At 43.3% G+C, this 25,340-nt stretch overlaps 1 protein-coding gene across 21 annotated transcripts in view; it reads left to right on the plus strand.

The window, feature by feature from the left end:
- The window catches only part of DOCK9 (dedicator of cytokinesis 9), a 310,144-nt gene that overhangs the window by 119,395 nt on the left and 165,409 nt on the right, over nucleotides 1-25,340 (plus strand). For 6 of the 21 annotated variants that reach the window (XM_077297089.1, XM_077297090.1, XM_077297105.1 and 3 more), the window contains exon 1: nucleotides 5,892-6,134. The exons of the other annotated variants lie outside the window; for them this stretch is intronic. In XM_077297089.1, the coding sequence (XP_077153204.1) occupies nucleotides 6,006-6,134 (129 nt within the window). In that variant the 5' untranslated portion in view covers nucleotides 5,892-6,005. Of the gene's footprint in view, nucleotides 1-5,891; nucleotides 6,135-25,340 lie in introns of those variants that run through there. 21 annotated transcript variants of the gene reach the window in all.

Genomic DNA, 25,340 nt, shown 5'->3' on the forward strand with positions numbered 1-25,340 from the left:
ACATTTTATTTTTCTTAGGTGTTTTATGTTATTAGAGCTAATGGGGCACAAGTTCTGTTGGATATTCTTCCCTAGAAAGAAAACGGAATATACAAATTTTGTGTGCAAAGCAAGGCAATAGTATGGCCATGTGAAGATGATATTGTGATGATGACAAAAGTGCTGTAACAAATAGTTGCCTTTGCAGAATTGATGGAGTCAGAACTAGTGATGAGCTCAAGTACTCGTCACACAAGTTTGCCTAGGGTGCTCGGGTATGCACCAAGTATGGCAGGTGCTCGAGGGACATGTTCAAGTCCCCGCGGTTGAATGTTTTGCAGCTGTTAAACAGCCACGAAACATGCCGAAATTGTCTGACATACACAGGGAATTCCCCCCCCATGTTTTGTGGCATGTCTAGCAGTCGCGAAACTTGTGACCGTGGGGACGCGAAGATGTCACTCCTGGTGCTTACCTGAACACTTGCGCTCATCACTAGTCAGGACGTATCTGGCAATATATGTCACTGCCAATTCGCTAGTGTGATCAGATCCTGACAACCTGTTAACGAAGTCCCAAATAGACATTATTTTATAGTATATTTTTTACTGTTGAGCACTTACGTAAAAGAAGTTTGGGGAGTAGGTGTTAGGTGGGTGCATAAGGTTTTGATAAACACTTTACAGATTAAAACCTGCAATGTTAATCAATTGTCAACTGGGTTTCACCTAGGGAATGATTCAGTAATCTTATGTCATGAGCTCATCCCTGCGTCTGCTGTATATATAGATCATCACGAGAAATAATGAAACATTCCTGCTCAACTGAACGTGAAAAGTGAACTGTTGACACCAGCGTCATGCACCATGAGCTGCCGAAGAATCGCACTAATTAAATAAATAACCCGACATAATGGGGACAGGGATTCCTTTTCTCCAGCGGTCACAGTGCTGGCGGTGTCGAGATTTCTGAATTTTGGGACTATTATTTCGAGCTGTAAACAAATGCGTGTGTGTGTGTTTGTGCTGGAATAGAGACAAGAAAGGGATTCATCTTATGACTGATGGTGTATGGTTTATGGATTCATACTATTGAGGCTTATCTAGAATATTTGTGTCATATCCCATCATCCACATTTTGATACATCTTCTTCTGGAGGTTCTATACCTGTAACGCCAGGATTTTCTGCTATGCCAAAGCTGTAAATTCAGACTGCTTGGCTCATGTCACTATGGAACTGGAAGCAAGACTGTTTCTTGCATGGTCAGCATATGGCCACCTATTAAAGTCAGTCATCTTGGGGTCCTTCATCTGCATTTGTTATCCAGTGGAAACAAGTTATGACTTGCACTGATCGGCAGAATGGGTTCCTCTTCTCCCTGATAGAATGGAGCGGCAGTGCTCACGATCATTCCTTGTGGATGCAGAATGAATGGAGGGGTGGTCGGAGTCTGACCTCAACCATTTTGTAACGAGGATGAAAGTTCCCCATCTGGGATGAAATATATTCCCAATCTGCTGATCGATGCGGGTCCTAGTGGTTAGACACCCACCGATCAGCTAGTTATGCCCTATGCGCAGAAACCCCTGTAAGCTTCATGTGTACAAGTATTTCTAGCTGTGTTTTGTACAGAGCCTTATACCCGCCCTTAGAGGTGCATAGTGCCTTCACCATATTTATATACAGGGCTGATTTCATATAGAGGTAAATGGGGTAATTTGTATCCTGTGATGCTCTTATTAATGCCATATGTACTGAGCTTTTCTGCGGTCTAGGTATTCCTAGATTACCAGACTTCTTTTTCTTAATGTTCTCCGCGATGCATTTGATGTTTATTTTTCTTATTTATATTGCGTCATTAATTCCACAGCACTTTACAGACATTATCATCGCTGTCCCCATTGGGGCTCACAATATAAATTCCTTATCAGTATGTCTTTGGAGTCTATCAGTAAACTGGAGAACCTGGAAGAAATCCATTCAAACACGGGGAGAACATAGAAACTCCTTGCAGATGTTGATTTCAACCCAGGACTCCAGTATTAAAAGGCTGCAGTGCTAACCACTGAGCCACCATGTTGCCCTATATTTACCTTACAGCCATAGGATAGGGGTTTACATAATTTTATTCCTTCTGACTTTAACTTTTTTTTATCTTACGTTAGATAGGAATAATAATAATAATCTTTATTTATATAGCGCCAACATATTCCGCAGCGCTTTACAGTTTAACAGTTTCAAACACAACAGTCATAGGTAACAATGTTAACAATACAGTAATAAAGCAAAATAAGACAAAATAAGACGACCCTGCTCGTGAGAGCTTACAATCTACAATGAGGTGGGGAGATACAAAGCACAGGTGTGTATTTACAATGATGTATTTACAATGATGGTCCAGCCATCTTCAGGGGGTGGGGGATAGATGGAGATGGTGAATGGGCTACACACACACAAACATAAAATGACTGATTAGGGAACGTGACAGTCCGCTTTAAACAAATGAGTTTTGAGCGAGCGCCTAAAACTATGCAAGTTGTGGATGGTCCTAATATCTTGTGGTAGAGCATTCCAGAGGATTGGCGCAGCACGGGAGAAGTCTTGGAGTCGGGAGTGGGAGGTACGGATTAGTGCAGAGGTTAGTCGAAAGTCGTTTGCAGAGCGCAGCGGTCGGCTAGGCCGATAGACAGAAATGAGGGAGGAGATGTAAGGGGGTGCCGCACTGTGGAGAGCTTTGTGGGTGAGAACAAGTAGTTTGAATTGTATCCTGTAATGAATGGGCAGCCAGTGTAACGACTGGCGAAGAGCGGACACGTCCGAGTAACGATTACCCAGATGGACGACCCTAGCTGCTGCATTAAGGATAGACTGGAGAGGGGAAAGTCGCGTGAGGGGGAGGCCAATTAATAGAGAGTTGCAGTAGTCCAGACGGGAGTGGATTAGGGCGACAGAGTTTTTGTTGTCTCCATGGTGAGAAAAGGGCGTATTCTAGTGATGTTCTTTAGGTGTAAGCGGCACGAGCGGGCAAGAGATTGTATGTGGGAGGTGAAGGAGAGATCGGAGTCAAACATAACACCCAGACAGCGTGCCTGCTGCCTAGGCGTTATTATGGTGCAACCCACGGAGAGGGAGATGTCAGATTTAGGGAGGCTAGTAGAAGGTGGGAGCAGAAGAAGTTCAGTTTTGGAGAGGTTGAGTTTCAGATAGAGAGCGGACATGATGTTAGAGACTGCAGACAGACAGTCAGTGGCGTTCTGTAGTACAGCGGGGGTAAGGTCATGGGCTGACGTGTATAGTTGTGTGTCATCAGCATAAAGATGGTACTGAAAGCCAAATCTGCTGATGGTCTGTCCAATTGGGGCCGTGTAGAGGGAGAAGAGAAAGGGGCCAAGGACTGAGCCCTGAGGTACCCCGACAGTGAGAGGAAGAGGAGATGAAGGGGAGCCTTAGAACAGAACACTGAAGGAGCGTTCAGAAAGATAGGAAGAGAACCAGGAGAGAGCAGTGTCCTTAATGCCTAGTGACTGGAGCCTAGAGAGTAGGAGAGGGTGGTCAACAGTGTCGAAAGCTGCAGAAAGATCGAGGAGAATGAGCAGATAGTGGTCACCGTTACATTTTGCTGTCAGAAGGTCATTGGTCACCTTGATGAGTGCAGTTTCTGTTGAATGTAGGGGGCGGAACCCGGATTGTGAAGGGTCTAGGAGGGAATGAGTGGAGAGGTAACGGGTAAGGCAGGAGTAGACTATTCGCTCCAGGAGTTTTGAGATGAAGGGGAGATTGGAGATCGGTCTGTAGTTGTTTGCGCATGATGGGTCAAGGGTGGGGTTTTTTTTAGTAATGGAGTAATGATAGAGTGTTTGAAGGAGGAGGGGAAAATGCCAGAGGAGAGGGAGAGATTAAAGATTGTAGTTAGGTGAGTTGTGACGACTGGAGAGAGAGACTGGAGGAGGTGTGAGGGAATGGGGTCGGTGGTGCATGTAGTCGGACGAGAAGAGGAGAGGAGCTTGGAGACTTCTTCTTCTGTGATGGGATCGAATGTGGAGAGTGAGCCAGGGGAGATGCAGGGAGGAATGGGAGTCATTGCACTTGGTGTCTGGGAGCGGATTTCCTGATGGATATTGTCTATTTTCTCTATAAAGTGGGAGGCCAGGTCATAAGCACAAATGTCTGTGATAGAGTCTTGTGCTTTTGGCCTGAGGAGGGAGTGAAAGGTGTCAAAAAGTTTCTTGGGGTTGTTTGATAGTGATGAGATCAGAGTGGTGAAGTAGGTCTGTTTGGCAAGGTGAAGGGCAGAGTTATAGGTCCTTAACATAAATTTGAAGTGTATGAAGTCTTCTGGGGTGCGAGTTTTCCTCCATAAGCGTTCAGCACACCTGGAGCATCGCTGGAGAAATCTGGTTTGCGATGTGAGCCAGGGCTGTTTCACTCTGTGTTTGGAGGTTCTGAGGGTGAGGGGAGCTACTTGGTCTAGGGTGCTTCTAAGAGTGTCGTTGTAGTGATGTACCGCCAGATCAGGACAGGAAAAAGAGGAGATTGGGGACAGTGATGAGTGTAAGGAGTCTGAAAGTGTATGAGGGTTAATGGTATGTAGATTTCTGTATGTGTGGTAGGTAGGAGGGTGCTGGGGTGGGTGAGGAGTTGTGAGTGTGAAGGAGAGAATGTTGTGGTCAGAGAGGGGAAGTGGTGAGTTATCTAGGTAAGAGATTGAACAGAGCCGGGCAAAGACCAGGTCCAGGGTGTTACCGTCTTTGTGTGTTTCAGAGGTTGAGAGCTGTGAGAGGCCTAGGGAAGTGGTTAGTGTGATAGAAGCTGGGAACTTAATAGGAACTTAATTTTCAATTATATCCTGTCCCCAAAGGTGTTTTCTATGGCTGCGAAGGTACGAGCTTGGTCCAGGGTATATGTGGTTTTTGTTTCAATCGATTGCTTGGTCCTGCATGGAGATCATTGTGATGAAGGCCAAATGTTAGCGAGGTTATCCAACCATGACAAAACTCTTTTGTAGGCAGCTCTCCTGACATGAAGGAGTTCACCAGGGCCTGGCACTCTGCTGTATGTGTTACCTCCCTATGGCCTAGTAGAGCATATGGACAGAAGGGTTTTCTAATAGTAATTCACAACGGCGACACTGCTCAGCTCTGATGGGATCATAGTGATCACTGTACATTTTTTGGGAAGATTTATTTGTTTACGCCAAGTGTCCAAAAAACAATGCCAGGTCAGACTTCCAAGGAAAGGTTCCCCAACAATAGGGTGCCCGCATATGTTGCGCCAGGGATAATGAAGCGCGACCACTTTGTGTAATTTAGATTGTTTTGCTCATGTGAGGCTTTATTTGTGTAGATTTACAATTGTCTAATTCTGAGGTGGATATTCTGTTTGCAGTTAATAGAGCCCGTAGTGTTGCAGTATTATTCCCGCACAGGTGCTCGCTATGGCATTTTTTACATAGAGAGTCATTGGCTGGGAGCTAAGCCAGTTTAATTGAAGAAGTTGGTGTAATGTTCCTCCCTTGTGATTAGTAACAGATTACATGGGTGTGCACAGTTCACAGAGAATGGCGTTTAGTGCAGAGGTAGCGTTCTCTTATACACAGCTTTTACTGTCATCTCTCATAAAAAAGAACAAAACCCGTCTGATTGTCTGAGAGCTCCAGCATAGATCATAAAACAAAGCCATGCTGCTGTGAGGAGCACATCTGCCCTTCTGGGCTGAGCCAGCGGGCACCATGCACAGCGCAGCACTTGTGCCTGGTGTTCCTGGTGTCCTGAAAGCAGAGCCTCCTTTCCCAGCCCGGACACTATTCCAGCCCCCTTCCGAGGCTGGCTCACAACTGCACTGGATTTCTCTCTAGAAAAGAACTCTCCAATTTTTGTTCTTTTTTTTTTTTTTCTTCCTGCTTTGAGACTTTCCAAAGCTGGGAGAGGCACTTCCCACTCCCTCCGCTTTTCTGACATGTTCTTTCTTATTGAAGTACTGTGACATTTTTTGGGAGACCTGTTACTGGAACCGTGGCTCACTGAAGATGCAAAACAGGACAGGCACGACCAAAAGTGTCAAGAAAGAATTGGTGATCGAGTCTCCTCAGCAGTATAAGGATGCTGCTGCTACAATGGAGCCTGAAGTGGAGGCAGAGAGCCACACACCAGAGCTGGTAAGGGTCTGCTCTCCGAGACCAACACTGATCTCATGTAGGACCACTGACCGGTATATGGCATGTGGAGGGTAGTGCTGGAGGGAAGCCTTTCAGCCCTGTCCCCAGTGGACTTGCCCCATGCTTCTGTACTATTGTATGCTTTCCTCTGTGCAGTTTTGGTCATTGATCACTAATGTGCTTGTGACTACATTGTTTTATTAGCCACTGTTTTTTTTTCTTGGTTAAATATTTTTGGATTATTTGAGAGAACCAAACCCAGTTATCTATGTCATAGAATTATTATGTATCCATACAAATCGGATGCTGTATGGGATCTGATTTGATGTTTTTTTGTGCAACCATAGGCTAGAAAAGGCGAGTTTCATCCGAAATACAGAGAAGTCTATTATATGCTGCAATTTACTTTTTTTTTTTTCGGTCCGTAAAAAAAACCTGTCACCTGAACAGCTCTAATAAATAACATTTCACTGAGCGCTGTCACATTTTTCACAGGCAGCACTTGAGCCGAAAATATGCTCATGTGTATGTGGTCTAATAGAAATGGCAAGTTATTGATACAAGTGTACAATCCATGATTGCTCACGGCTTGCTCTAGGTGACATCGATAGAGCATCAACGCAGAATGCGACACACGGGGTCCCTGACCTTATTGGTGGGGGTAACTGAAGCCTAATCTTACAACTCCACGTGTATTGTAGACCATCACACCGTCTGACCCAGTGGTCAAAGGGCATGTTATACTATTTAGATGTTAATATTGAGTTATTTAACACCTGTACAGTAAATATTTATGTTTAGTATTTTGTTTTCACCTACTCGTTACTGTAGTAGATACTTTGTATCTATTCTCCTTACGTCCATGCTTGTATTCCTGGCATGTTTTTATAGCACCACATTTGGCATGTTGTAAAATGACAACACTTGTTGAAGATGGGGGTTGGGGGATTTAAGCAGAAGCTAGAATGTCTAGTAATGTGAGATGGGGTCTGCAATGTGGAGTTTGCCTATTAACGGTGACAGGAATATTTTTGGGATGGTGTCAGATTCATAGGTATATCTTTTACATATAGTCCTTACAAATTGTAACCTTTTACTACATTATGTCATTCTTCATAGATGTTTTTTATGCACCTAGATAGAAATGGGAGCTGTCTACATGAAACTGCATGTTCTAGTGCCTCATTAAAAGACTAGGAATTCAAAGCTTTGCTGGCATGGGAGCTGGTATTGCCTCTTCTTGTGTCAGCATTCTCCTTAGCTGGATGACTTGCTTCTTTGATGTCTGTGTAGGTGGCTTGGCATACAGATGACTATATCTGAGGGCTGAGCTGCTTCTTCAGTCTGTCTTATAACTTGCTGTGAGATCAGTAGGATTTTTAAGGAAATTGCCCAAAGATGTGCAGCATGTCCCTGTGGTATACAGGTATCCTAAGAATTGTCATGTCCTATGGGGGCAGGGGAGTACATAGTGGAGTATATTGCATTTGTGATCCGTGTAAAGTATGCCATGAGTACGTATTACCTTCAGCTGTGACTCAGTCCTCTTTTTATGTACAGCTGTCCCAGGAATTCATTATCTGTTATAGCCATGTTTTATGGGAAGCTCCCAAATGCTTTGAGCAGTTTTCTCCCATTGATAATCTAGGATACACCTTTTTTATTTTGTGGCGTCTGCTTTTAAGCCTTGCTGCATTACGTTAGTACTATAATCTGTCTCTGCAGTTTCATTGTTGGCTGAAGAACATAATCCACCACCTTACCAGAGGTTGAGGCTTTTTTGTTCGTTCTCCATGCTTTACACTGCATCTTGGACTCTCCTGAAAGTTTGTGTATAGAGAGTTGATTTCTATTCTCAGGAGGAATTAGTAATTATAAGCCTCAAAAGAGAAACTTAAAGTCACAGGGTATGCCTGTACTAAAGCATTTACTACAACACCCAGTGGGGGAGAAAAAAAGCAATCAAAAGAAGAAAAAATTTAATTATGGTCGCATAGGATGGATTATTACATAAGGAGTAGCTCTTTTGCTTTCTCTATGCAGGAAGAAAAATTAGAAGAAAAAAATATTAAACAAAGAAAAAAAAAATAGGCTTGGAAAGATTTCCCCTGGTATTCAGGAACCATGTGGAAAGATGTGATATGTACAATGAATGCATCCCCACGCCCTTGATTTCACCTTCCATGCACAATGTCCAAATCTATTCCACATCTGTGTGAAAATAGTTTCATGTCACTGGTCCAATATTTTGCAGGAGGAGGGAGTTTCCACGATAGCCAAGAGCATAGCTATCTCTTCTTTCAGCAGCAGAATGACCCAGATCAGCTTCTATTTTATACACACATGGGAATGTGTCAGTTTCTGGGCTTGTACCTAATTTTGTGGTCAGTCCATGAAGAAGAATTGCAGCCATAGATGGGAAATATTCTATTAGATTGTGTTTTTGTTACTATATGTACAGTGTATATATGGTTGTTTAAAGTTGAATCTTAATTTCCAGTTTGATTTTACATTTGACTTTGATGCAGTTTATTAAAAGAAAGATTAATCCGTGCATTTCTAGGTATCATGAGATTAAAATTTAATATACAAATAGATTCCCCATGAGTAAGCTGCAGGCGAAACATATATTAGGGTTGTGCTGTGTTTCGTGGGTTGTGTTTACCTTGTGGCAGCAAAGCAAAAAAGCAAATGACAATTTCAGTGTATAAACCCATACTCATTACTACTTATCTATGTTATTTGCAGATCACTTTGGCGTGTTGCATTTCATGGTTTGTATTTCTTTGTGCTCTGCTTTCTAGATATTCAGGTCAATGGATATTTTGGGCACTCAATGCTCTTTGCTGGGTTTTAAGTCACACGTTTTGGATTTGGGCTTCACAGCCTCCACGTTTTTGTTTTACTTTGTGGGCCTACGTTAGTCTGTTAGGAGATATGTCTCTCTTGCCATTCTGTCACATGCACAAAACGAACCAAAAAATTAAAAACAAATATATAAACAAAACAGTCTAACGGTTAGCACATAATACCACTATATTAGTAAATATACCACTACACTGTTACTGAACAAAACCTACTATACTAACACCATTGCCACCTACAGTGCCACAACAGAAGGTACAAATAATATTGCCACACAGTGACCACATATTACCACCATGGTTAACTTTATTCAGCAGAATGACACAATATAATACCACCATGAGAATTATGCCTCCACACAGTAAAAGCACTCTTTGTGCCTCAATGCAGAAAGCAGGACCACTTTGCACTGTCCCACTTTTGCATCCCCGTACAATAATTACATCCCTCAGTCTCCCTATACAATAATTATGTCCCTCTTTGTGCCCTATGCAATAATTGTCCCTCTTTGCACTCCCATATAATAATTATGTTCCTTTTTATGCGTCCATTTAATTATGTCCTTGTTTGTGCCCCAAACAATAATAATGTTCCATTTACCCCATGCAATAATACTAATGCTCACTTACATAATAATACTGCACCCTGGAAGCATTTTCTGAACTTCTGTACATGCGCAGTGCGTGCCTCTGAAGCCAGGAAGCATACACATGGCCTGCTTCAGAGATGTAGTGACGCTGCCAGAATGAGCTGCTCACGTGCACAGATTTACATAAGCAGCAATTACACTGCTCGTGCAAATTATGTTATATATCTCATGGAAAGAGGGCTAACTAGTCTGGGGAACTAACCCGCCATACACTAGTCAAAGCCCTCATATAGCATATCATTATCATAGGAAAAGTGGAGGCTATAAGTGTTTTTTTAAAAGCATTTATTTAACTGAATTATGTTATACAGGGCAGGTTAGGGAGGAAGTTTAATCGCACATAGCTGAATGCTGATGATTGGAGGACATGAGGGACCGGACAGGTTCCCTTTATTATTATTATTATTATTATTATTATTATTACGGTATTATTATTTATTTATATAGCACCATTAATTCCATGGTGCTGAACATGAGAAGGGGTTACATCAAAATACAAATATCACTTACAGTAAGCAAACTAACAACGACAGACTGAGACAGAGGGGAGAGGAACCTGCCCTAGCGGGCTTACCCCTTAACTCCCGGAGCTTTTTTCGTTTTTCGCTCCCCTCCTTCTCAGAGCCATAACTTTTTTATTTTTCCGTCAATATGGCCATGTGAGGGCTTATTTTTTGTGGGACGAGTTGTACTTTTGAACGACATCATTGGTTTTAGCATGTCATGTACTAGAAAACGGGAACATATTTCCAAGTGCAGTGAAATTGCAAAAAAAGTGCAATCCCACACTTGTTTTTTGTTTGGCTTTTTTGCTAGGTTCACTAAATGCTAAAACTGACCTGCAATTATGATTCTCCAGGTCATTACGAGGTCATAGACACCAAACATGTCTAGATTATTTTTTATCTTAAGTGGTGAAAAAAAATTCCAAACTTGGCTAAAAAAAAAAAAAAAATTGCACCATTTTCCGATACCTGTAGCGTCTCCATTTTTCGTGATCTCGGGTTGGATCAGGGGTTATTTTTTGCGTGCCGAGCTGACGTTTTTAATGATACCATTTTGGTGGAGATACGTTCCTTTGATCACCCGTTATTGCATTTTAATGCAATGTCGCAGCGACCTAAAAAACGTAATTCTGGCATTTCAATTTTTTTTCTCGCTACGCCGTTATTGATCGGGTGATTATGAACTCAGCGATACCAAATATATTTATATTTGATTTTTTCTTTATTGTTTTATTTTGAATGGGGTGAAAGGGGGGTGATTTAAACATTTATTTATTTTTATTTTTTTTTTCATATTTTTTTAAACTTTTTTTTTTTTTTTTTACCTTTGCCATGCTTCAATAGACTCGATGGGAGGCTAGAAGCTGGCACAACTCGATCGGCTCAGCTACATAGGAGCGAAGCTCAGATCGCTCCTATGTAGCTGAATTCCTGCATTGCTATAATTCTATAATGCCCCTTGTCCGACCTGAGAGAGGAAAAAAAACCAAGTTTTATTATACTCACCCGGGGCGATGGGCGTTGCAGGTCCTGGCGCCTCCCATCTTCATGCGATGTCATCATCCTGCTTGCTTTGTGCCGCCCAGGCGTACTGATCTGCCATGTTGAGGGCAGAGCAAAGTACTGCAGTGCGCAGGCACTGGGGCTCTCTGACCTTTCCTGTCACTTGTTTGTCTACTCTTTCAGATCGGACCGGGGGTTTATCTACAGCATTACAAAATGCTAAAGATAAGCCCCGAAAGGCCGTGGACGCATCTTATAGCGGCAAAACGAAGTGACAAGTTCCCTTAAGGCTCTACGCACACGTTGCGGGTTTTTCTCATTTTTTCGCGTTTTTTCGCTATAAAAACGCTATAAAAATGCATAAAAAACGCATACATTATGCATCCCATCATTTAGAATGCATTCCGCAATTTTTGTGCACATGATGCGTTTTTTTCTGCGAAAAAATGCATCGCTGTAAAAAGCGCAGCATGTTCATTAATTTTGTGGATTTTTCCACTATTTAATGCATTGGGAAGCTTCGGAAAAAACAAGCGCAAAAAAACGCGAAAAAAACGCATGCGGATTTCTTGCAGAAAATGTCCGGTTTTGCTCAGGAAATTTCTGCAAGAAATCCTGAACGTGTGCACATAGCCTTAAGGAACATGACAGCTGCAACTTTAGACAAAATATTGCATAACCAGATTAGGGGAATAATTCTTGGGTGTCTATTTTTACTATACTTTGTATTGCTGGGATAGAAAGCTATGTGTATATGCGGTGACATCATTAAAAGCTGAAAGAATTATGTATTTTTACTCTCTTAAGACAGTTATTTATTGACTGTTGAACTGAGCGAAAATTGGAATCTATTTCAAGAATGTGAAAAAGGGAGCTTATATTGGTGTGAGTAAGTACGGTAATATTTCCTTGTGAATGTGGCTTTGTAGATCTGATAATTTACAATCTGTGTGCCATATGTTTGTCTGATGTTTTGTTTTTTAGTTGTTTTTTTTAAATTTATAAAAATCTAAATTACAGTGCAATATTGTGGCTTGGATATGAGCTGGTGACTGAGCGTTTCATCCAAGATGCATACCCCCGGCACAGAGAATTCACTTAAAGAGTCACCGTCATTTTAATTTTTCTTCTATAAATCACTATTGCAAGTGAAAATAAGAAACTTTGTAATGTATCTTATCAGAGAAATCTGCCTCTTTCTCCTCCACCTCACACAAGTACCCAATGTGAGCAAGACTACTATTTTTACTATGTCCGTAATTAGAGTTTTACCCTATTGTATGCTTCTTCTTACACAGTCACTGTGTCCTAAACTTCCTCCACTAGAGGTGATGATTCATCCTCAAAATTCTCAATTCTTGGGTAAAATCTGTGTTCTGTGAAGACAGACTTCTGTATTAAAAGAATCTGAAGACCCACCTCTTCCGACAAGCCTACAACCTGCAGTAACCACCGATCGACCAAACCGCTGCATGACCAGCTCTACCCTCACCTACTGTATTCTCACCCATCCCTTGTAGATTGTGAGCCTTCGCGGGCAGGGTCCTCTCTCCTACTGTACCAGTTATGACTTGTATTGTTCAAGATTATTGTACTTGTTATTATGTATACCCCTCCTCACTTGTAAAGCGCCATGGAATAAATGGCGCTATAACAATAAATAATAATAATAATAATAATTACTGAAATAAATGATGACTGTTGGTTTTCATGAGACTCTATGCAGAAAGGAGGCAGGAGCTCTACCTCTATCTCCTCCCTTCTCCTCTCTCCCATCTTTGCTTATCAGTAACATCTCCCATCTCCTATGTCTGTAATGTAAAACTCTGTATTGAAGGCAGATTTTACCCAAGAATTTTCAGAATGAATAATCAGTCCTCAAGGAGAAAAAAAGCAGATTTCATTTATGAGATATATAACAATGTTTATTAAAGCCACTTTATTTTAAAATTTCCTTTCATTTTATTTGACACCTATATGTTTTATGCGTTCTCCGTGGTAACAGACAACAATCTAATTTTGTGTAGTCTGGCCTTATAATTTCTCCTCCTCTGGTGAAACTACCAAATACAAGGTAGGGAGACAAATGGAAGAGACTCTAGGGTTATGACGAACTGTGCTTGGGTAACAATGAAGCCGATGCTCACTGGAGCACTACAGGCCTTAAATCAGATGATAGATGGGGTGTCCAGGAGAAAAACCACCACTGATGGCCTATTACAGGGAAAGGCAACTATTTTTAAAGTCCTTGAAATACCCTCTAAGAAACACATGCAAGGCACACTGGAGTAGAAGATGGTGATAACTCTAAACCATAAATTTAGGACACAATTTTCATATGAAACTTGCACATGTAAAGTGACTGCCAAAATTTTGAGCTACAGAAGAGCTGAGTATATGATTGCTACCATAAAAACCTCTGTCTTGGTTGCCCTCACTTACAACTGGGTGCCTTTATGGTGATGCTAGCCGCTTTACTGGCTGAGATAGAAATTACTCCTCCCAGACTCCGACCACTGGTGCTGGGACTACAGACAGTCGAGATGGCTGATCAGACGATGTTTCCATGATTCCTGTAGAAATTAATAGGTGTTTGTGAAGGCAAAGCACACCTGTTCTCTTCTGTGTCCATAGACCCACCACTGGGGCTTGGAGCCTGAGTGTTGTACCATTTTTAGTCTTCTCTCCTCTCCTGTCTTTTCCATGAAACCATATAATTCGTGGAAAGACATGGAAGTTTGTGGGATGTCTAAGCCGTACTGTTTTATGCAAACAGGATCTGTGTGTTTCCTTTTGATTGTTCTGTCAGTGCAGTGTTTGTAATGGCAAGAGACATCTTTTCCATGGACATTGTTTGTATTACTTAATTTGCCAATATGTGTAAAAATGGTTTGGGGTCACTAAATTCTGTAATTGAGGACTTTTTTCTGTATCCTATTTATCCTTGTCCAGTTAGTACAGATGATCTTTTGATGTAGTAACCGTTCATTGAGAAACCTTCACGTAGAGTTGATCCCGCAAGGACTCGTAGTTCTTGTGCCATTTCATGTGAAATCATCATTCTTAACATGTTTAAAAAATAGCGAATTACCACAGGTAGTGAAGTGTACATTTCTGTGCTTTAAGGGTGTTCTAGGATCAGTATGTTGGTGACTTAGCAGTAGAGGTGACCAAATATACCAGCTCAGTGAGGGTCAACACCTGGGGGACTGATAGATCTCAATTACTTTGTTTCTCATTTGTTCCAGAATTTCTTTGGATCGTGCCATGATGTCTAGCTTGTGAGGAGCTTTTGGTCTACTTCACTTTGTCAGGTTCTTTTGAAGTGATTTCATGATTGAGAACAGATGTGGCAGTAATCAGGGCTGGTTGTTTTCTAGGGAATTTAAACTCTGCTTCCTGAAGATGTGATAAACCACGGTTAATTTATGTTTTAAGGGGGGCTGAGGGGCAAACACACAGGGCCCTATAGGTTTGGATTTCTTTTCCTTCAATAATAAAGACCTTCATTTAAAAACTGCATTTTGTGATTACTTGCATTATCTTTATATAATATTAAAATTTCTTTGGTGATCCGAAATATTTAAGTGTGACAAACATGCAAAAGAATAGGAAATCAGGAAGGGGCAAACACCTTTTCACACAACTGTAGCACTTAAAGCTAGAAAAAGCTGGCTGAAACCAAACCACAAAGGTGAAAACCTCTGTTATATCTGTGACTTGCGAAACGTGTTCTGTATCCTTAGTATGCTTCATGCCACCTTGGTTGTCTTCATCAGTGGCAACCACATGGTAGAGATTGCAGTGTTCTTCTCCCTTACTTCCTGGCTTGTCTGTAGCAGTAAACCCACTTCAATGTATGGAATTCTAATGAGATGTAAATGCCAGAATTTAAAGGGAACCTGTCAGCAGTTTTGGCCGATATGAGTTACAGTCGTCACCTTTCTGGGCTGATGAAGAGCATTCTATAGTGCTGTATAGAAGTCTCCATCCTGACCTGGAAGAGAAGAAAAATAACTTTTATTATACTTACCTGCGGGGCGGTCTGGTCCAAGAGGTGTCGCTCTTCTTTGTCCAGCGCCTCCCATCTGCTTGTGATGCCACCCTCATGCTTGCTTCATGTGGATGAGGCATCACTGCATCATCCACACAGTCTCCTCGGCACCACACTCCTGTGTAGGCATACTTCTTTGCCATGTTGAGGGGAGGGCAAAGTACTGCAGTGCACAGGTGCCGGAAAAGGTCAAAGAGTCCCGGCACCTGCGGGCTGCAGGGCAAAAGGGCAAAGAAGTACGTCTGCACAGGAGCGCTGTGCCAAGGAGACTGTGTGGATGATGCAGAGACGCCTCATCCACACGAAGCAAGCAAGAGGATGGCGATCATAAGATGGGAGGAGCCAGACCAAGAAGAGCGACACCCATTGGACTGGACCGCTCCGCAGGTGAGTATAATTATTTTTCTTATCTTACAGGTCAGGTTGGGGGCAGAATATACAGCATTATAGAATACCATATATCAGCCCTGAAAGGTGATGGCTGTATCTTATATTGGCCAAAACTGCTGACAGGTTCCCTTTAAGTAAGGGCTTGTTTCCATTTTTCCGGCTATCCAGATTTTTTTATGCGTCAGTCCCGACTCCCGAGCATTTGTTTTACTAGATTGGTAGTAGAGCCAGATCTGAAAACTCAGAATTCTGCCTTTTCTGATCCAGCAATGGATGCCAAAACAGTGCACAACTTTGTATCAGCTGTGTGTGGTTTAAGCTTAAAAAAATGACTGGATATGACTGATGTGTGGAAAAATGGCCTCCGCCCCTTTTTCCTAAGAGAATAAGCAGTTTCTGTACTGCATCGATTTTTGCAATGTGTGTGGTTCTCCTCAAGAGGAATTTAATGGGAACCTGTCATGTCCCCAAAAACTATTAACCTGTAGATATGGGTTTAACTGCAGGTCAGTAGTATTCCAAAAACTGCAGGTATTCCAAAAACTGTGCAGCCTGCGCACTGAAAGTGCAACAACCATGAAAAAAAGAATATATTCCTTTTGGAAGCCACCGGCTTTCAGTCATAAAGGCTCTTTCGACATGGCTTAGGTCACCACTCAGTATACAGTGAGGGGCGGTTGTAAGATCGACCTGGAACATTGACTGGCAGCTGTGTCTGTAGCGTATTAGTGCAGTGCAGCTGTCAGTGTGGCAGGCCGTGCTTACAACTGCCGCTAATTATGTTCTAGTGACTGAAAGCCAGGAGAAATTAGGGCAATTTCAAACCTGGATGCCGCGCTTTCAATGTGGCTGCCGCACAGTTCCTGAACACTATTAACCTGCAGATTATCCTTATATTTGCAGGTTACGTGTTTGGAGGACCTGACAAGATCCCTTTAGTAAATTGGCTTTCACAAGTATTTGTAGTACACCTGTAAGCCATCAGAGAATACCCATGATGCCATCTAACATGTGAAGTGTATGACTATGTTCAGACAGGTGTATGAAAACTGATAAAAGTCCAATTTTCATCCATATTCCATTCGTGGATCATCCTTATATCTGTGTTTTATGCATTAGTGGTAAGCCAATGTACAAGATCAAATACAGTTGTTCTATTTGCCATGTATCCATAACAATCGTATGCATTACGGATGATCTGTATGAGATCCCAATTTTTTTCTTGCTCCCCCATAGACTTGTACCGGCGAGTCTTATGTGAAATACAGAAGAGACTACTGCATGCTGCGATTATTTTTTCTCACACAGACGTTCAGTCCGTATAACTGTCATCCGAACAGCCCTATTTAACATTGGTCCGCGTGTGATCCGGTTTTAACACGGGCCGCACATGTACATATAGCACGCTCTTATAAACTAAGCCCTACCAGTTATTCTTACCCATCTGCAAACCTTGCGGCCCCTCTATCACAGAAGGGACCCCTCTATATTGGTACATACTTTTGAGTTTTGTCCCAGCTGTACAGGAAGGCCGTGTGCGGCTGTCTTCAAAGCTATCCTGTTTTGAAGATTTCCTTGAAAGAAGGTATGACAGCTGCTTGAAATTCTGAACACTGCTGTAAAACAATCTTAAAGGGGTTGTCCAGACTAAGGGTACAAATCTGCAGTCACTGCTCGCTGTGAGGAATTCTCATGTGACCACAAGTGTGATTTTCCTACTTCTGGCCACATTCTGATTAGACATGTCCAATACTTTTGCATTGACTGAGGCCGCGCACGTCTAGTCGGCTTGTGACCGTGTGTATGAAAAAAAAAAGCGACACCTGAAGCCATTGTAACAGGATGAGTAATGTTATTGTGGCATCATTTCTCTACAGCAAAATCCCACAGGAATGTTAACTATATTATATCAATGGTTTGGAGGGAAGAAAAATATATTACAATACTTTGATTATTTGAAGAAGGTTTTTCTGCAGCGAAAACGAATGTGTGTTTTTTACGTGGTTTTACTTGCTTTCTCCCGCCATTTAAGTGGGTGAAAAATGCTGAAAAAATTGACGTGCTGCAGATTTGCAAATGCATAGGATTTCAGAAATCTCATTCACTTTGCTGGTACTGTCAAAACGCTGTAGGTTTTTTCTACGCAAAAGGATCATGGTAATTAATCTGTAACAATCAGCTGAAACTGGGTTATTAGGAGTCAGACTATATTTGGTTACTGGCAGCCTAGGCTGGACACAGGGGTGAGTGTAGAGGTACAGTATGAGCAGGTTGTAGCATTCACTTTCGATATTGTTTGTATTTACATGCAATTTTTAGCATTTCTTTTTTATTTTAACTGTGACTTGTTTGATGTGAAATGTTTTTATAAAATAAATAAGTCACAAAACCCCTAAATATTCAAGTTAATTGACTAAACAGATAATAACATTTATATGTAACAACACTTGAATCCGCGCTAGAGGGGTAGAAGAACAAAAATGGCACAATCAGATAACAATGAAGCCCCCGCACATTAGGAGAATGTACTAAATCCCCCAGGGAGTATAGCGTGCCGTGCTCACCCAGCCACCGCAGAATACCTGCGACGGATATCACGTAAAAAACCAGGACCTTATGTGATAATTGAAGTAGTATAGTAGATGGAACACAAGGACTCACCGTAGGAGATTAGCGGCGACGTGTGGCGTGATAGGTGCTGTCCTGGACGGAAAAGGGTGGTCCGGCATGTAAAGATGGTAGTGGAACAACGGGCGGGCAGAGAAGATCAGCCGCATCGCAGCGAGGCGATACGGGAGCTACGTAGAGCTTCATCAGCTCTGATGAAGAAGGACGCTAATCCTTCGAAACGCGTCAGTTTTTGGCCCCTGCGTTGCCCCGTACCTTTGGTGTGACGTCACACGCTGAGCCCTCGTGCCAGCCATTCCCCCTCTCTGCTCGTATCCAGGGACGCCACCGGCCGGGGCCCTCCCTGGCTCTACGTAGCTCCCGTATCGCCTCGCTGCGGTGCGGCTGATCTTCTCTGCCCGCCCGTTGTTCCACTACCATCTTTACATGCCGGACCACCCTTTTCCGTCCAGGACAGCACCTATCACGCCACACGTCGCCGCTAATCTCCTACGGTGAGTCCTTGTGTTCCATCTACTATACTACTTCAATTATCACATAAGGTCCTGGTTTTTTACGTGATATCCGTCGCAGGTATTCTACGGTGGCTGGGCGAGCACGGCACGCTATACTCCCTGGGGGATTTAGTACATTCTCCTAATGTGCGGGGGGCTTCATTGTTATCTGATTGTGCCATTTTTGTTCTTCTACCCCACTAGCGCGGATTCAAGTGTTGTTACATTTCCTGGTTTATTTACAGTGGTGGCATCCCCCTGTTTTGTCTCCCTGCAGCTGAGGGGTTTTTCATTCTTTGCGAGGTAGCGCGGGTGTATTCCATTATACAACATTTATATGTGTCCTCTTAATTGTAACTGCTTAGCCTCCTTTTCTCCTACCCTTTACAGTGTTGAAAACAGACTGCACACAGTGTCAGTGATTTTTCATAGACCCATTGACCTTCTTTCTACATCTGTGTTTTGTTTTGTTTTTTTAACCACAGCTTATGCTGCTATCATCCATTTTACATCTAGAATATACCCATTGAATTCTCCCTTTAAGCCCCTATGGACACTAATCACATATTGCTGAATAGGATATAACCCCTACAGAAAATAAAACCACCACCTTAGGGTATGTTCACAATATGTGTTCATATTGTGAATATTCCAAAATCGTTATAAAAACTAGATGATTTTTAACACTGTCAGAGAATTGCCTTAAAAAGATAAACACATAGCGTTAATGTATTTTAATCTCCACCTCAACTCAACTTTCTCAACCTGTAGAAAAAGTTTATTTAAATATGCTGTGTTTGAACCCTTGCTACTGCCGAGCAACGCAATGCATTGGTTGACCCACATGTTTTACATGTTTCCACCTCCTTCCCTGCTGAATGAGAGCTCTAGAAGAGTGGAAGAAAGAATCATGCAAGCCAGCACCTCGACGCGCGTTTCACCTGCTTGGTGCTCGCATATTTCGTCCTGTGCTCCCATCTATTTTTGTCTATACACTGTGTCTCAAGGTATTGTTTTTCATTGACTAGGATTGTATAGTTTACATATCCCTGTGCTATGAATGGTGTATGACGGCTGTATGATCTTTTTTGCTACTTTACGCATGTATTGGACATGTGGTGTTCTGTTGCTGATGCATGTACCTGCGCATTATATCAGTCCTAATTTGATATACCGGTAATTTAAGTGCACTATATACTAATGTGCATGTATTCAGCATTAATATTTCCTGTCCAAAAATTGTATGTATATTGATCCTGCTTATTGTAATGCTGTGACCACTAGCGGGTTGGGGAATACTTGCTTGGCAGCAAGATTTAAGGCACACAGCAACACTTACCGCTTTAAACAGTCTATTCGGTTTATTATCTACTATATAATTGTCTAAGGGTCACTTCCGTCTTTCTGTCTGTCTGTCCTTCTGTCTGTCACGGATATTCATTGGTCACGGCCTCTGTCTGTCATGGAATCCAAGTCGCTGATTGGTCGTGGCAAAACGCCCACGACCATTGCCACGACCAATCAGCGACGCGCACAGTCCGGAATAAAATGGCCGCTCCTTACTCCCCGTACTCACTGCCCGGCGCCTTCATACACCCCTCCGGTCACTGCTCACACAGGGTTAATGCCGGCGGTAACGGACCGCATTATGCCGCGGGTAACGCACTCCGTTACCGCTACTATTAACCCTGTGTGACCAAGTTTTTTTTACTATTGACGCAGCCTATGCAGCGTCAATAGTAAAAACATCTAATGTTAAAAATAAAAAAAAAAAATAAAAAATGATTATATACTCACCTACGCTGCCTTTCCCGCTCTTCGCGATGCAAGCGGCACGTTCCGGTGGCAAGGATGGTCTGGCAGAAGGACCTGCCATGACGTCACGGTCATGTGACCGCGACGTCATCACAAGTCCTCCGCGGAAAGGACCTGCCGTGACGTCACGGTCATGTGACCGCTACACGGTCATGTGACCGCGACGTCCTCACAGGTCCTGCGCGACAAGGACCTGCCGTGACGTCATGGTCATGTGACCGCGACACGGTCACGTTACCGCGACGTCATCACACCCTGGGACCGGAAGCTGCCGCCTGCACTCCACACAGGCGACAGAGCTACAACGCGCCTGCGGAAGGTGAGTATATGTTTATTTTTTATTTTTTTAACCTGTGTCATACGTGGCTGGGCAATATACTACGTAGCTGGGCAATATACTACATGGGCTGTGCAATATACTACGTGGCTCTGTGCTGTATACTACGTCACTGGGCAATATACTATGTGGCTCTGTGCTGTATACTACGTCACTGGGCAATATACAATGTAACTGGGCAATATACTACGTGGCTGGGCAATATACTATGTGGCTGGGCAATATACTACGTGGACATACATATTCTAGAATACCCGATGCGTTAGAATCGGGCCACCATCTAGTATAGTCATAAACCGTACCACGAGCAATCCATTACACACTGTATCGGAACATGACATTAAGTTACAGTCACTAAACATGCTGTACCTTACTCCGTCCAGTTACCATGGGTGACCGCACAGTTCATTAACTGACTTTCATCAGTACACACGGTCCCCCAACTCTGGGTTACCTTCCTGGATCTCCTGCTCCACACGCTGACCTCCTGTAAGTCCCCTCTCTTGGGGAAGCTGTCTTACTGGAATCACCGTCCTTGTGACCAGGGCACTCACGACAGTCCAGACTCACAGAAGAAACAGTAGCTTCCCCAACGCAGTGCCATCACAGACTCTGGACATACGGCCTCTCTGTTTGCTGGACGTGTGTCCCCACTTGGAACTGTCCAACACACAGGCCACCAGATCCATACAGTATAATGGCCCCACATAGTGCTCCATTCATTATAATGGGCCCCACATAGTTCTCCAAATAGTATAATGGCCCCACATAGTTATCCAAACAGTATAGTGAGCCTCAGTTAGTGCTCCATACAATATAATGGGCTCCACATAGTGCTCCATACAGTATAATGACCCCACATAGTGCTCCATACAATATAATGGGCCCTACGTAGAGCTCCATACAGTATAATGGCCCCACATAGTGCTCCATACAGTATAATGAGCCCCACATAAAATAAATAAGTACTTCTTTCCTGGTTCACCCGCTGCTCCGTTCTCTGCAGCGCATCTTTTGATCATCTGCACTGCACAGCTGGCGCATTGTAATGATGTTCGTGTATCCGCTGCACTGAGACGTCAAGACGCATAGGGAGGGAGAATGATGGCGGATAGAGCGTCAGATGACGCTCTGTTTCCATAATTGCTTTCAACTGTACTGTTATCCAGGATGCCGATACAGTTGACAGTGCAATGCTGGCTGGGCCCCACCTGGCGTTATGGCCCAAATGAATATGGCCAGTTTGATGTGTGGGCTATGGAAACAGTACCCCAATTGGTAAGGATGCTTAGTGGGGGGGGGGGGGGGGGGGGCTGTATGTAAATGGACAGAAATGAAGGTGGTTAGTTAAGAAGAAGGCCCCAAGATGAAGAGGGAAGATAGAGAGACTGTGTATAATGAAAGTAAATTGTGAAAGAGCAAGAGGAAAGATAAAGGTAGATTCAACTTACATTGTTAAAAATCTTTCATTTCCTTCCTAGAAGTATATGACTTATAGTATAGTATATAGTAGCATAGTATAGTGTATAGTATATATAGTATAGTATATGAATGACGCCTTTAAGATGTTGGCGGAATAGCCCAGGTTTTCTTAGGTGCAGCCACTTCAAGAAAGTCTTTTTCCTGAAACGCCTTCTCTGGAAGTCTTGCTGCCATTTTTGCTGTGGCTCCACAGTCAGTGTCTTTTTTTTTTTTTTTTTCTCCGATTAAAACTAGCAAGCCTAAAGAATGAGCATACTGCTTCTTTTAACCACTTTATGGATTCTGATCCCTGAAGTGGTTAAAAGAAGTAACAAAAGACTGAACATGTGCACAGCAGTGTCATTTTGACACTTATTAGATATGTTAATTTTTTGTGGTGGCTGTGCGAGACTTTATCAGGCAGAATACAGTGTGTTGTCCTTGTGTTACCTGTGTGTTATGAGTGTTTATCCTTTATGGCTAAAGGAAGAATGAAATTGCAAAGCTTCTCCTATACTTTGCAATGTTAATCACTTGCAGCACATGGACATTTTTTTTCATGAACCCTTAGACTTGTATTGGCTCTTGTAATCCGTGCTGACATAAAAAATGGACATGTGAAGCTCACCATAGGTTATAATAGACGCGGTTGGCATCTGTGAAAAAACTGATGCCACATGTATCAGAAACACGTACATGTGAAGAGGGCGGACGTCTCACGTGCCTGTAGACATACCGGATTGGAAGCAAGGGGAGGGCCATTGGAAAAACCTCAACAAACTTCTTCATCGAACCTCAGTTTTGTAAGGAGGAATGTGTGTACCAGTAGGGATTCCGTGCTTCCATTGCTAGTGCTCTGGAGGAGGCACCACACGCAGTCATCTGATAAAAGGCAGCATATTAAAAAATGTCAGCAGCCATGGTCATGATGACACTGACACAACGCACCTCCACAGCGATGAGACAGCGCATGTACCGTGCACGCTCCTGCTTATTAGTCATATCACAAAAGGAGCATTGCTCAAAATACAAACTCGTGGAGTAGGAAAAAGCGAATATTGTCAAGATCAAGTCATTGGCTATTCAGATATGTGCAGCCCCCTTGCTCTCTCATTTAGTAACATAGTTTATACTAATAAAGTACAGGCATTTTTTATGCAACTAAGTTGTTTGGCATTGCCTTTTTCTTTTAGGGCTCTTCACACCTCAGTATGTCCAGTAAGGTGGTGACAGTTTTCATACATACCGGAGACACACATGTAGACCCATTTCAGTGAATGGGACTGTGCAGGTGCCAGTGTGTTTGCACAGACCGTGTGTCGATGGACAAAACACGCTGACATGTCTCTTTTTTAACAGTAGCAGGAACCCCAAAACATTGTGCACACAGTTGACATCCGTGTGTTATCAGCGTGACATGTACCGGCGCCTGGGAAGCAGCAGTATGGTTAGCGCTGTTCTCTGGCACCAGGTGCTGAAGACTGCTGTCATCGTTGTCCCCTGCTCGCGCTGCAGTCAAGCTAGCAGTGGAAAATGTTGAGAATTGTATTCAACTGATAACCGTGAGAGCAGGCGGCTGTTGATCAGTCTACTAATAAGGTTAAAACTCTACAGTATTGTCATTTAGGGCTGCCCAGTATTCAAAATTCCTGATATCCTTGATGCGAAAATATAGATCTAGTGAGAAAATTTCTCACGGTGATCTGTGGTGAACTCACTGACACTGACACGTTGCTGAGGTCACCGCATTTCAGCCCTGCTGGAATGCAGCCTTAGTGACCTGTGGTAACCTCAATGACTTCACCGCTGGTCACTGATGCTGCGATCACATTCTCCCAGTTGATCTCACCCTGGATAATCACACCGTGAGCAGGGGAGAATGATTAGAGCGGTCTTCAGGACCCGGCTCCAGGGAACACCACTAATTCTACTGCTGATTCCCAGGTGCCGATACATGGTGATACTTATGCGGAACACAGTTGCATACATGTGGTATGCCACAAGTATTACATGGACACTGATATCTCCGGTACTGGTTTTTCCAGTACCAGAAATATCAGGATGTGTGAAAGAGCCCTCAGGTTGATGTATATCAAATATACCGGATTTCCACCCCATGTCACCAAAACTTCTGTTCTACTTATGAGGAGCAGAGGCACAGGGCGGTAGGTTTGCGATCCATGTCTATGTGTTATTTGGAGGGTCGTTTTATTGGTTCAAAGGGGTATTCCCATCTCCAAGATCCTATCCCAAGATGTAGTAGATTTAACAATAATATTAGCAAATTCCTCCAAATAGAAATGTACCAAAAATACTCATGTATAAGCTGAGATTTTCAGCACATTTTTTGTGCTAAACTGAAAACACCCCACTCCCCTGGCTTATACACCAGTCATTGTCCAGAAAATCTGGCGTGGGAGCAGCGGCAGGAGCCGGCTAACAGAATACATGATACTCACCCTCCTCGCGCCATTGCTGCATTTCCTTCCCCGCATCTCCGCCCCAGCGCCGGCGGCTCTTCCTGTGCTGAGCGGTCACGTGTCCCCCGCTCATTAAGGTAATGAATATGCACACGTCTCCACTCCCATAGGCATGGAGCGCATATTCATTACCTTAACGTGCGGTACGACGTTACCGCTCAGCATAGGAGAGCTACTGCGCTGGGACAACAGAGATGCGAGTAGGACGGGGGAGCCATGCAATACAACAGGGGAGCCACACATACTAGGACAGGATGGATAGGAACCACACATAGCAGGACAGGACGGGGCAGCCACACATACCAGGACAGGACGGAGGGAGCCACACATACCAGGACAGGACGGAGGGAGCCACACATAGCAGGACAAAACGGGGGAGCCACACATAGCAGGACAAAACGGGGGAGCATCATACCAGGTCAGAGATGGAGGGAGCCACACATAGCAGGACAGCGACGGGGGGGGGGGGAGCCCTGCATTGCAGGACAGGAATGAGGGGACAGTGCATACCCGGGTTATACTCGA

The sequence above is a fragment of the Ranitomeya variabilis genome, chromosome 3 (assembly GCF_051348905.1).
Source record: "Ranitomeya variabilis isolate aRanVar5 chromosome 3, aRanVar5.hap1, whole genome shotgun sequence".
In the NCBI taxonomy this organism is placed as follows: domain Eukaryota; kingdom Metazoa; phylum Chordata; class Amphibia; order Anura; family Dendrobatidae; genus Ranitomeya; species Ranitomeya variabilis.